Source organism: Nyctibius grandis, chromosome 14, assembly GCF_013368605.1.
Source record: "Nyctibius grandis isolate bNycGra1 chromosome 14, bNycGra1.pri, whole genome shotgun sequence".
Classification (NCBI taxonomy): Eukaryota; Metazoa; Chordata; class Aves; order Nyctibiiformes; family Nyctibiidae; genus Nyctibius; species Nyctibius grandis.
Window position 1 is genome coordinate 13,959,553 of NC_090671.1, and position 13,168 is coordinate 13,972,720.

Below are 13,168 nucleotides of genomic sequence, written 5' to 3' on the forward strand. Positions count from 1 at the left end.
CATCTCTGGAGGGGTTTAAGAAAAGTCTGGACATGGCACTTAGTGCCCTGGTCTAGTTGCCATGGTGGTGTCAGGGCAATGGTTGGACTCGATGATCCCAGAGGGCTCTTCCAACCTGGTTGATTCTGTGATTCTGCACCGTGCAGAACGGGTAGGAAGACCACAGCCCTGTGCCTTACAGAAGGAGGTGGCAGTCAATCGCTCTCTCCTGTCCTTTCCCCCCTCTTTTCCCAGTCATGGTGCTAAGGAACGCTTACCCCATCTCTTCCGTTCCTCCTCCAGCAGCTCCACTCACTTGCAGTGTTTTATCACCTTCCGCCTCAAGGCCCACTTGTGACACCTCCTGACGCCAGCCACAACAGCGTGAGGCTGAGGCATTAGGGAATCTGAACACAAGAAACCGTTCAAAACCTGAACAGAACTTCTCACCTTGAAACCTTCGACTTATTTTCGCGGTGGCCCCGCACGTCAGATACAACCACACACGACACGGCAGCAGGACACGACAGAAACACACGGCAAAGCTTACCTGACACCAGATAAAACACTCTGATTTGGATCAAAAGCTGGAGGACACATTAGAGAAAGATACTGGTGAAATAAGACACAAACACCAAGTAGGGTCAGTTTTTAAAACTTTTTTTATTTTTTAATTTTTTTTTAAGTTTTTATTTTATATTATCTACAAAGTAAAAGTTTTCTTAACTTAAAAGTTACATCACTGTCTCACGATAGTGATTATCTCATCAAACGTGATTTATAAATAATAATTCATCAGTTTGACGATTAGAATTTTTTTTTTTTTTTTACTGAACCTGTTTCAAGTTTAGTTAGAAGTAAAAGGGATCTCCAAGTCTTGATTTTTAGTGATAATAGCAGCAAGAATCACTCTTGTTACTTCTTTTGCTAGCTGATGAGTTCATAACTTTGAAGGGTCATTAAAAAATAAATAACTTCCAGTTTTCAGCAAGCAGAGTTGGGGCACTTGCAGGACTCAGATACAGTGCATGGAATTATGGAATAGCCCACAAGTTCCTAAATGCCTCTACTCAGTCCGAATCTCTCCCACTGCAAGATGAACTGTTAGCATTCCTAGTGGATGTTACAAGAAATCAATTTTTCTTTTTTTTTTTTAAACAAAATAAAATGAAATTCTAGTTTTCTGTGCTTCCAGTTGGCAGAAGCAGTAGAAGGAGGGTATTTGGCCTACAAAAGGTATCCAGCCTTTCAGTTATTCCAGATGAGCCTTACAACTGCTGTTGGTGGTGGGCTTGTACTGTAAAAAAAAAGTTCAAATGTAAATAATAAATTGGCAAGCCACACAACAGTTTGCTAGTAAAGTGGTCACAGGACAACTACTGAGCTGAACTTTTTTTTTCTTTTATTTTTCCTTTTTTTTTCCTTTTTTTTTTTTTTAATGAACAAAACAAAACCCTGCATATCAAGATGTCCTTTGGATGTTTTTTTTACCCTACCTAAACCCTCAGAAAGCAGCCTTGTTCTGCTCACACATCCCCCAAGAAACAAAATCACGTTATCTAGTTCACTACCAAAGTTTAGAGGCTGTTTGGAAACGAGTAACAATAAAGAAACCTGGGTAAGGTTAAATTTAAAGCAGAAAGAAGTCATACAGCACCTACTTTTCCCACAAAGCTGCAGAATGTTACTCTGAATTAAGGATTAGACTTCAGCTGTCACTTTACTTCAGTCATTAGAAGTCTAACAGCCCTACCCCCAAGCAACATTTTCACTCCTCTCCTCCAGACCGATCACTTTAAATTTAATAAACCCCCACATCATTATAAACAGGCTACACAGTCCATCCCCCACGGCAAAACCACGGCAGAACCCGGACGAACGCAGTCCCACAGTGCCAGTGTCTGCACAGTTATCCAGTTCTCTACTCCAGCGAGAGAGAAGCAAAGTCTTTGCTAAATTAGCTACACCTCGTACGCTTATCTAGGCTCACATTTGGGCTGGCAAAGCAGAAATGCAGCCTGCCACTCTACAAGGACATCTTAATGTTGGTTTTTTTTGTTGTTTTTTTCCCCAAATCTGGTTCATAACAGTTCTCCCTACCACGACCTGGCTCAGTTAAGGTGCAGGTCTCCCGGGCACACACTCCTCACCTGAAGGGTGCGTCATATAGGGGAAATGTGTTGTTGTCGAGACTGGAATGGGCTGTAGTGCACTTTGAGCGATGGCGGCTTGGGGACCACCAGGTGGCTGTGTCGTCATTAGCATCATTGGAGCATGGGCAGTTGGGTGAGAAGGAACCATTCCTGACTGTACATGAGCCTGAAACAAAGAGCTCTTTAGTATAATGGTCACAAGGAGGCATCACTCCTGGCCACATGACTGTCAAGTTTTTCTCCAGCTGTACCAGTAAATCCGGAGATTTACTCCATTTTAACTAGATTAGCTATAGGGATTAAGTCAGAGATCTTAACACAAAAATAATAACTAAAAAAAAATAAAAAGAAAAGGGCTCAAATCCTTACTGCTGGCTCCGAGTCACATTCTCAATTTTAGCCATTTGGACAGAGAGCGCTGGAGAAACTGCCAGCATTAAGGTGGGACACTTAAAAAAAAAAAACCAAACACCTCAGCAACAAATCTTCAAAACATGACTGTTAGTAGCCTAGATCAAAGCATTTCCTATGCAGAGAATGCATCGGGTACAGACAGGAGCTGAGGGTCTGGCATCCCTCCCTCAGCTGCGCGTTACACAACTCCACATTCCTCCATGGCTCCCTGCCCTAGAAACCACCCTCTCCAGTGACCTGTGCCCACACCAGCGTTCATCTAAGCAGTCATCCTAAGATGAGTGATTTCATGCCTTTATACTGTTAGGTCAGCTTGGTTCTGTTTCCAGTGAAGCTCATCACAGTTAAGGTCCTTGTGTAATCTTAGCAATCATAGTTAAGTCTCAGCGGAAAAAGGAGATTAATCTTTGCGATGGCTGATCACCTTCTGGCAAACAAGTCCAGTAACTTGTCAGTTGGCTTCTTGAGCTCCAAGCAGTTCATGACTCTAGAGGTCATCAATTTGTTGGTTTAAAAAGCTAGTAAACACTAGTTTCTTAAAAGCACAAAACATTAAGGAACTCTTAGAGCTCTCAGTGGGCCTCTCTTGGGGGAAAAAAAGGCATTTGGATCAAAGGTTTGCTTTGTCCTCCTACCATATCCCATTAACAGAGCATCACGGTGCAGGAATTGCAGCCTCACGAGTTTCCCATGCCAGTAAAGACACATAGCAGGCAGTGGCTACAATTTTATTTCTTAAAGACAAAAGGGTTACTTGACTCATCACAGACATTCCTCAACCTCTTTATCAGACTTGCACTGTATTAGTAGCACTCGAGAAGCCTTTAAAGGCAGGAACTGCAATTGAAATCTCACTCTTGCTCTAAAAAAAGGAGTAGAAGATAAGGCTGTGAAACAGAAATACCTTTCAGGATCGGGATCATTTTTACTTTGACAAACATGGTATTACAGGAGCCATCCTTATAAAGCAGCTATTCATACAGCAGCTGGATTCAACACACACACCGGAGAAAAACCTTCTGCTGTGGCTCCAGCGCTTTGCAAATTGGCAGCTGACAGTACTCTGTAATGAATTTTAAAGTACTGTTTCTCAAGTGAGATATCTAACAGCTCAAGATCCATCTGATAACCTAAAGGGAAATTCAACTGATCCCCCGTGTCAGCCTAACTGAAATTCCTACTACACGCTATTCCAGAATTGTGTTCAGAAGGTGGAAATGAGGCTGCTAAGAAACTATTAAATCCAGTGATTAGTTTCCCCACCATGGAATAATTACATGCATTTAACATTTCTTACAGAACTGTAGTTATTCCTTCATTAAGAGATTTTTGAGGGAACTACTTCATTTTGAAAAGTTAGTTTGGTATAAATACCAGGGATTACAGATGGTAGTTTTCATCCTAAAAAAATTCCAGCAGAAGAGAGTGCGTAAGTCAAAAATCAAGGGTAAGGCAGGCTTTGCCTGTGCCTGCTAAAAGTCCTGACTAGAAGCTGCATCTGATTTGCTTTAGCGAGGTTTGGTTGTCAGGTGCTTGGCACACAGAAAGGAAGGCAACGGTCGCATCCTACGGCGCAGGCACGGGCCTGGCCGTGACGTGTACAGCACAACTCATGTACAGCTTCACCTCCAAGCTGACCTTGAAACAATCATGTTTCAAAGCACGGCACTGAACGTGCCACTAACCCAGGAGCCTCCCGCAGGACCCTTCTGAAGGGCTGCATGCAAGGCACCCCCACAAGCTCTACAACCTCGGCATTCACACCAGGGCCACCACACCAGAGCGGAGCAAGCAGCTTGGTTTCTGGCAGAAACCAGAGCCTGGGAGGACACGGCAAGATGCCACAGCAGTAGTCAAGTTTGGACATCCTCTCCTTATCCTCCCACAGTATAAAAGCAGAGAAATTAAAAGCCTAATGGAATTAAAAAAGCTAAAAAACTCAACATCAGTAAAACAATTCCTAACTAACTATTAATTAATTGGCTTAACTGACTGTCCCAGGGACCAAAGCAAAGATTTTATGAGAATTCTGCAAGGGACTGGACACCTATTAGTCAGACTAACCTCCCTAATTACGGTTAGTCATGATATGCCAAACTATTGTTAACCTGTATGAGAAGGCATAAGCCAGACACCAAGTACTTGGTCTGCAGAGGAAATTGTGCCAGTAAATTACCGATTAATTGTCCGTTCCTTGACAAAGCACGCTAAATCCATGAGATTTAGTAAACATCAGAAAATCTTTGTAACGCTGCTTTACACAGAGCTCTTGATTAATCAATCATGTGCTTCCCTTCCCAAAATCCATTTTTCAGTGAGTTGACCACAACAGAGCAGTTAAGAGAAGTGGGTTTCTGATCCTGTAGCAAGGACTGTCGTTAAGTTGCCCAACAATCATCAGGGAGCTCCTGCACAGCAGTTCATTTAGAACCACACACAGACACACACACACACACACACACGTTTTTCTTTCAGCAAGGATTGTCTTGCAGTCATCTGAACTGAATCTCACGCAGTATCTCCCATTGCAGTGCCTTGCTACACCCTGGTAATCCTGTGTAGTATCTTTTATTGGATGTACTTGTATAAATTTGACTACAATGCAGAGTCTAAAACTGCCACCAAAAGCAGCAATTCAGCCTTCCTCCACTCAGCTCTCACCTCCAACCTTTCTGTATGCCAGCTCTTCCTGTGATCATGCAGTGAACCTGAGTAGTGAACTGATGTGACTGAGAAATAGCCTAAAATGGGGGTAGGGGAGGCCCACTTCAGCTGAATCATGTCCCCAGTCTGGTTTGCTGCATGGCCAAACAGTTCTGTGAGCAGAATGGTGGGGCAGGACAAGGATGGGAGCTGGGAACGGGGAAGAGAGCTCAATTTCTTTCAGTAGCAGTGCCACCTTAAGATGTCTTCATTAAACTACAGTTGCGGATGCACTGGGTGTTGGAAGCTGAGGTCCAAATATCTTGTAAAATTCTAAATAAAGGCAATGTACAGACAGAAACCTAAATAAAACAACAGGGAGTCTGTGCTGAGAGGTGACAGAATGGCAATCACTTCAGCAGGCCCGACTGTCCTAACTTTGTGGCATTAAGACATTTAGTCTTGAAGGTTGTTAAACTGTGTTTACCTGGGGGACATGGGCCATGTGTGGCGGATTGGTATATGCAGGTTGAACATGGGAGGGATGAATGGTGAAGACTGTTTGTTGTGCTGTAGGAAAACTATTTTGTGGAGACTGCGTATTGGAGCCTGGCGTCATGGAAGGTGGGGTTGGAGCTAGACCTGCGTGGTAAATTGCCGACTGCTGCTGTGGGTTTGCCAGGTGGAGTGCCTGAGCAGCCTGGTGCTGATGATGCTGAAAAATAAAAAAAAAAAGATAAAAGATCATTTAGGTGATGGTCTAGAAGTGAGACATGTTTATTCTGTAAACTAGCATAAGAAAGGTTTGCAAAACTACTCTAAATAGTGATTCTTTTAAGTGGCAAATCTAAGGATCAACACTCTTATGGTCATGAGGAAACTCATTTTCCACCAGGTTCATTTTCTCCTTGCACTAGAAAGTCATGTGAGCAGGAGCCCGCTGGAACCTGGACAGACAGGTAAAAACAAGGAGACCCCACAACCGTGGGGCTGGATATACTTCCCAGTTGCACTTAGCAGCCCACAGTTACTACCAGTAGGTAACTAAGGCATGCAGCACTATCACAAGACCTGTTTTGTTTTCAGCTGCTTGTCTTTAATGAAATACAATCAAATACTTCTCAGCATTTATCTGCTATTTCCAGTGTTAACTCCACTCAAAGCTCTGACAAAATTATGATCCTTCCTTATTCATAACACAGACACAAGCTATACCTCATCCCCCGTGATGAGGGAGAAATAAATGGTTGGAGTCTGATATTGGTCCTTACTAAGGAAAAGGTATTGCCACAAGTTTCTTTGCTAGCTTATCTAACAAACTGTCATGAGCCTACCACCTCTGAGTCCTAGCCACTGCAAGCAGAGAAAAATTAAGTTATACTTAAGTTCTACTTCCTCCCTTCCAGAAAACAGAGGGGAATCTAGACAACTGCTGTATGAGATCTGCCACACACAGTTTGCTGGGGCAACTGCTCCATCTTACCGTTCTTCCTCTCAAAGAAATCAAAATATCAATGACAAGCATCAGACTGATGCAATACCTTCCAGTAGATTGTGTTAAACACAATATAAAGACATTCACTCCCTTGAGTTCTCTTACCTGCACGGGGCTAGGAGCAGGGTGGCTTCCAGCATGTTGGCTTTGCTGCTGGCCAGTTGGTGTGGCAGAAGGCTGAGGGTGCGGAGGATGAGGATGCAGGGTAGCATTAGGGTGGGCATACTGCTGAGCAAGTGAGCCAGTGGAAACTAGGATGAAAAAGAAGAATATTTAACAATAGATACAGAACATGCATCTCATCAAGTCACCATCTGTACTTGAAGACTTCGCTATATCTCAAACATACTGTAAATATATTCCCTCCCCCTTCTAAAAAAAAATATATTTATCTTGCAAATAGCTGAGTATCTTACCTTGCATTTGTGTAGTTTGGTTTTGCAGGAAAGTCTATAAATAACCATAATTAGACAGTTCATCTTCCCTAGTTTGACAATGTAACAGATACTACATAGAAAAAAGCAGTATTTCATCTTTTGTTTTGTCAAACAGACCAGTTTAAAATATCAAATTTATCATTTTCATACAATTTAGTTTTTTCCTGAAATATACTTTTCAAAGGTGTTGTTACAAGCCATTTTTATTTCCACCATCCAAAAAATTCTTTGGCCTTATACCTGGCTAACCTCACCATGCTACTCTTCTGGAACTTGCTCACAGTACAGTCAGTGTAAGTATACACACTGCATGTATGCTTAACAGCTACAGAGACACACAGTATATATGTAACAGCTGAGAAAACTTGAGCATCAAATTTTTGCTGAAGTCAAAAGAAAAAGTTTTTTTTAAGAAAAAACTTAACAACATAAAACTTTCACACCAGTGAAACCACATCTGTTGCTACAGCCATACCAGTCTCCACCAACAAACTAGTATCAACAAGTCCCTCCTTGAGGAGTCCTGCCCTGTTCTGCTTCAAAACAGAGTAAATTGGGGGTTTTTTTTTGACTTCTGAGGGAATCAAAATATGAAAAGCCACGATGACAGCAAATCCTCCTTTAAACACAAAGCATGCAACCAGAAAGCCATTCCCTAAGAAAATGAAGATGCTTTTCCTATTCCCCTATTGCTTTTAGAACTTGGGCAACAACCAGTCCACAGTTTGCAACTAGGCTTCTGCACATGACAATACGCACTACTCTCACCACTACTACAGCTTGCCAAGACTGAGGATAGTTTTGCTGACAATAGCACTAAAAGACAGTCAAAGCAAACTATTAACCTGCTCCTGAATCTGTTCCTTAGGCGATCTGGTACCTTTCTGACAAGTTAATTACTGCTAACTATCTATGGGGTTACAGCTTTTTTTAATGGGGTTTGTACGACATGAGAACCTGATGGCCAGCGAGGTGCCTGTCTGCAGCATGCCTTTAGAAGCGATGGGTTTTCTGGTGGTGTTTTCTTGCCCTAGTAAACAACCATGAAAAGCAGGGCACAGGGAGAACCCTGGAGAGCAACTGCTACGCTGCAACCACCTGCCCCGTGTATTCACGGCTCGTGAGGTGGGTTGCAAGTTAGTTTGCTGCAGCTTCTGAAGAGTTTCCCTGGGCTGGGCTCTAATTTCATGAATACACAGAACTGCTTGAGTGTACATAAGGGATGAAACACAAGATGAGTGGAGAAAATGGACAAAAATGTAGCTGCATCTGAAAGCACACCACCATTCAGCAAAAGCAAGCCTCAAAAGGACAGCAACCCCGCTGTGCTCTGTTAACCAGCCCTGACACGCTACAACCCCGTGCAAGTGCTTGTTTTCCTCCAGTTTGGTTTGCTATAAACCTTACAAATACTAGGTTCTAAAGATTCAAACTCACTAGAATACATACAGACAGTATTTTTTTTGCCTAATTGAGATTTCTCTCCCCTGTACAGGCTACTATGAAGGTCTCTCCTTTATAAAATAACTGCCTACCACATTTAACTTAATCCCACCCTGCTGTCTGGAAAGCTCTACTAAGCAAATGGTCTAACAGTGACGTGCACTACAGTTTCAGGCTATTAATGCAGCTGAACTTCATATACATTTGTAACCCTAAATTCTTGCAGTTTGAGTTGATCCTAACATACTTCAGTGAACTTAAGCACGAGTGTACAAGCATACTCATGCACTATGAGCATTTCTGATTGAGAGGGGTTTTAAAGAGAACCTCGATATTTCCTATGCACACTGGCAAAACTACCAGTATCCTTTCAAATGCAAGTCTTTTTTTTTTTCATATCACTACTAAAATTGATTTTGCAGCAGCATCTCAACCTTGTGTCTGTTTGACTTTCAACCGCCGCTCCTTCTTACAAGGGCTACATGAAAATTATCACTGGAAACACCAATCATTTTTACAGTACCAAGTTTATGGTTTCCTACAGTAGGAAAATTTCTGAACCTCATTATTATCCAACACTCTGAAGAAGGCCAGAAGTTATTATCTCTGTCAAAGTAACAGAAATAAACGCATAGAGGGATTGACTTGTTTGCCAGAGGGCACGCTACCAGAAACCTTCCTCGGCTCTCATCCTCAGCCACAGAGCTGGCAAGCCTGACTACAAATTAACTTCAACTCCACTCAAGAGGTTTTAAAATGTATATGAAAATTAATTCCAAGTGGTAAGGTATTCAAGGCTTCCCACATCCTGCCACATTACTTGTTAAGAGCCCCCAAAATAATGTGGTACTCCCTCAAAGCATTTGTGCAATTCATCTTTCATTTCTTTATAGCCGAGGGAATAATAAACTAAGTTATTCTGAAGCAGACACATTATACAATAAAACTGCACAATGAAGAATTTCTCTCTCAAGAAACCAGTTAAACCGAGGAATAGTACCCTGAAGAACACAGACACAAGCAGGGGGAGGATCAAGTTTTTGTCATAGTAGCAGCTTTTCCATAACCTTCTAATATCTTTTATCCATAGCTTTGCATTTAAAGTACCAGATTTTTTTTATATTGAAGAATTTTTATTTGCCTAGCTTCTCCTCTCCTTCTCCCCACTTTGTCTTTAACAAATTACTCTAATAAGCTCTACAAGTTGGGTTAAAACTAGTTCAGATGCTGCTGCAAATTATGTTTTAGTAGTAATATTAAAAGTGTCTTTCAAAAAATGTTATGTGGACACTTATCTAAATCCTGTACAGATATGCATGCAAAGCAAGAACTGTTCAGGACGAGCGGCAGCAAGCCTGGAATACGTGTATAGATCTTTGTTAGTTCAAACCCAGAGTTCAAACTTCAGCTCCAGAAAGGTAAAAGGTTTCCACGTTTAGCTAATGCAATTAGTAGTTCCTGACAAACCAATGAAATCTATGAGACCAGCAAGCCTGTGAAAGAAATCTTGCAAAACAGTCATGAGAAATTCACCTGCTTAGCCATGCCTAAAGCACTTCCACTGGGACTTTTTGAAAGAATTTTTCCCTGTTCATCAAAACAACTCAAGATAAGACTGGGGGGGTGGGGGGGGGATACCACCAATTATCAAAAACATTTTCCCCCATTGTCAGTATGCAAGAAAGTGCTGAGAAAGCTCCAGGAAGGACAAAACAGCTCTGCCTATCTCCTTGCTGCAAGTAACCTCAGCTCATTCCAGCAGAAATACACTGGTTTTCTCACCCTTGATGCCTTCTGTTCCTCTCTCCAATACACACTCCCTGGGCTGACCTGCTTCACTTCAGCATCTTTTTCATCAAGTTGTTTCCTAACACGACTATTTAACTGCACTAACCTTGCAGAGATTCACAGTGGAGTGAAGCGATTCAGTAATGAAGTGAGCAAAAAATATCAGAGGGAATAAATGACTGAATTCAACTCTACAAAAGTACAACCCGTTTTTCTGAGGGGTGAACAAGCAGTAGTCAGCCACCAAGCCCACAGAAGGAGCTGAAATCAAAAGGTCAGAGCAGCAGAAATTAAGCAGAACTCCCAGCTACAAGGGTACATGCAAAAACCATATATTGCCATTTCCTATTTTCCCTGGTAGGCATTTCAATGCTGCCAATGGTGGTCATCGTCCAGAGATGCACTGAAGAGCCTATTTTCAAGAACTGACCAGTGAACAAACTTCAAAACTATTGCCAGACCCAGTAAGATGGTGAGGATAACTACATTTAAAAGACCTGAATGGTAGGAAGCAAAGAAATAGCAAATGTTTCTTTCATAATACATACATTTAAAGAAGTCATTTTACACAGGTAGAGTGGACTTCACTTAAAAGATTATCCATGAAAGGAACGAGCTTATTAAAGTTATTTCAGTGCACCAAACCAAGACGCATGAAAACAGGACAGGTCAGCACCCTACAACGCTAGTTCACGCAGAACCATTTCTGTACAAGAAACACAGGAAGTCTGCTCCAGAAGTGGTTTTTGGAGAACAAGGGGTATTTCTCACATCCCTCTTGCACGAGCTAACTCAAAAAGCCCCAGAAGAGCGCCCAGTATAGGCTGCGTGGACTTGCAGACAGACACAGCAACAAGTCTCACTGCAGGATAGGAGCATGTTTGAAAATACCCTGAAACTAAATCCTCCTTTCCTATGCCTTGGGCGACAACTACAGTTCATCCTGCCACCACCCCACTTCCCCCCAAAACCAGCTTCCCCCAAGTGCTACGAACACCAACATACAGGGCGGTATTTTTTAGTTATCCACCTTTCCCTGTACACACACACAACTAAAGTCTGTATTAGCTGCTGTGTACTGAGAGTATGGACAACATCAGCCCCTCTCCCATCGCCTACACTGATGGAGGACACCAGCTCGGGCAACACCATGCTGGAGCCAGGTAACACAACTGATAACGTTGACCTGCCAAGGAGGAAGCAGCTGATGCTCTACACCAGCAAGGAGCCCTCAGCTAGTCACTCTCTATATAACACTGACAACTGCACTGAACCAGCTCCAGAGAGAGCTTCCTCCACCTCAGCTACATCTCGAGTTATTTCCTCCCAGGGGCTCAGAACTTGAGTCACAGCTTTTTAAAGAGATGTGGCACAAGATACTTCTCCTTTTAGGAAGCGGATTAACTTGCCAAGTTTTAAAATCCCATTTGGGCCACGAAAAAAAGGGAGTGAGGCAGTTCACCTAGGTTTTAAGCAGAGGCAATCCACGTGCAGCGCTCACTTCTGGTTGCAGATGAAATGACTGGGTAGTAAAGTTAGAGATCATTCAGCATGCAAAACACATTTTAAAAGACTGATCAGCTGACAGATCAGCTTCCTGTGCTCACAGAAATCTCTCCAATAGCTTCATTCCCCTGTCCATGGGAAGGAACCTTCCTGCGTTTTCCACATACTGGTTTGGTGCAAGGAAACTTGTTCCCTCAACACGTCCCATTCCTTTAACATCTGTTCTTTAGAAAGTGCTTTTCTGTACAATCAAAATTAGTACAAAAAACCCAACTCACTGGCAAAGTAGAAAGAAGGGCCTGTCTCCTTGCTGTATGGTATTTTGGGACATGCTGAATTTGGGAAATAGAAAGGTAAATTAGCCTCTTGCCACGTGCATACTTCCCGTCTTCTGGAAAGGTCAGCATCATTTTTTTTTAAATTATTATTTTTTTTTTTTTTTAAGATTGTAGAACCATGCAGATATTTTTATTCACTTAGGTGCTATTAGAGCTGGATATTTAGTTTTACAAATGAGTGGAGATGAAACAACACAAGTGTCAGGTAAGCCTTCCTTCTAAACTGTGACACTGAGGCCTCCAGTTCTTAATCAACACAAAAATAAACTTCATGTCAATTAATGGTCTCTTACAGTGCACTGTAATAAGAAGGTTAAAATGTAATTACATTAAACCAGAAATTGGCCCCTTGCTTTTTCAGCTATATCACTGTCATTCTTAACAGTTCCAAGACACCTTTGGTGACTGGTTCACTCTTAGTCCCTGGAGAATCCTCTGCAGTTTATATTATATCCACCATTGTACTATCAGGGTAATAGAATTTACTCTACTGCTGAGACAGAAACCAGATAAAGTTAGAGACAACACCAGACCAGTAAAACATATGCAGAAGGGAAAAGGGAAGGGAGAACGGGGAGAGGAATGAGAGCACAAAAAACAGGAAATGCATCTGTATAAAACCAAGGTCTGGTTTTACACAAGTTTGGTTTTAAACACAAAAGTAAAGTTTTTCAGAGGACTCCAGTTATCTGAAAACAGGCAATTCAGCTACACGGTAAAACTAACACAAGTTCATTGTCACAGGAATGAATATATCCACCCTCTACTTAACCAGATTTTCTACTAACAGCACAAGACAAGTTTAGCTCTTTGTGCGACACAGACCAAGCAAACTGCAAACCATGGCCAGCAAACTCTGCCAGCCCACCGATATTGGTGTCAGGGGGATCACACAGAACCAACACTTCCAAGACAGATGGCGTGTTCTGAAACCAACGTGTGGTTCAGCGGGGTAAGAGCGACAACTCCGTG

The 13,168-nt window shown here is 42.2% G+C and overlaps 1 protein-coding gene across 16 annotated transcripts in view; it reads right to left on the reverse strand.

Annotated features, from left to right (window-relative positions):
• Window positions 1-687: 687 nt before the first annotated feature.
• ATXN2 (ataxin 2) overlaps window positions 688-13,168 on the reverse strand; it is a 51,382-nt gene continuing 38,901 nt past the window's right edge. For 11 of the 16 annotated variants that reach the window (XM_068412234.1, XM_068412233.1, XM_068412231.1 and 8 more), the window contains 4 exons: window positions 12,137-12,190; window positions 6,790-6,935; window positions 5,677-5,904; window positions 688-2,298 (listed from right to left, as the gene is read on the reverse strand). In XM_068412234.1, the coding sequence (XP_068268335.1) occupies window positions 2,095-2,298; window positions 5,677-5,904; window positions 6,790-6,935; window positions 12,137-12,190 (632 nt within the window). In that variant the 3' untranslated portion in view covers window positions 688-2,094. The remainder of the gene's footprint in view (window positions 2,299-5,676; window positions 5,905-6,789; window positions 6,936-12,136; window positions 12,191-13,168) is intronic. The other 5 variants (XM_068412224.1, XM_068412222.1, XM_068412219.1 and 2 more) reach the window with 3 other exon arrangements.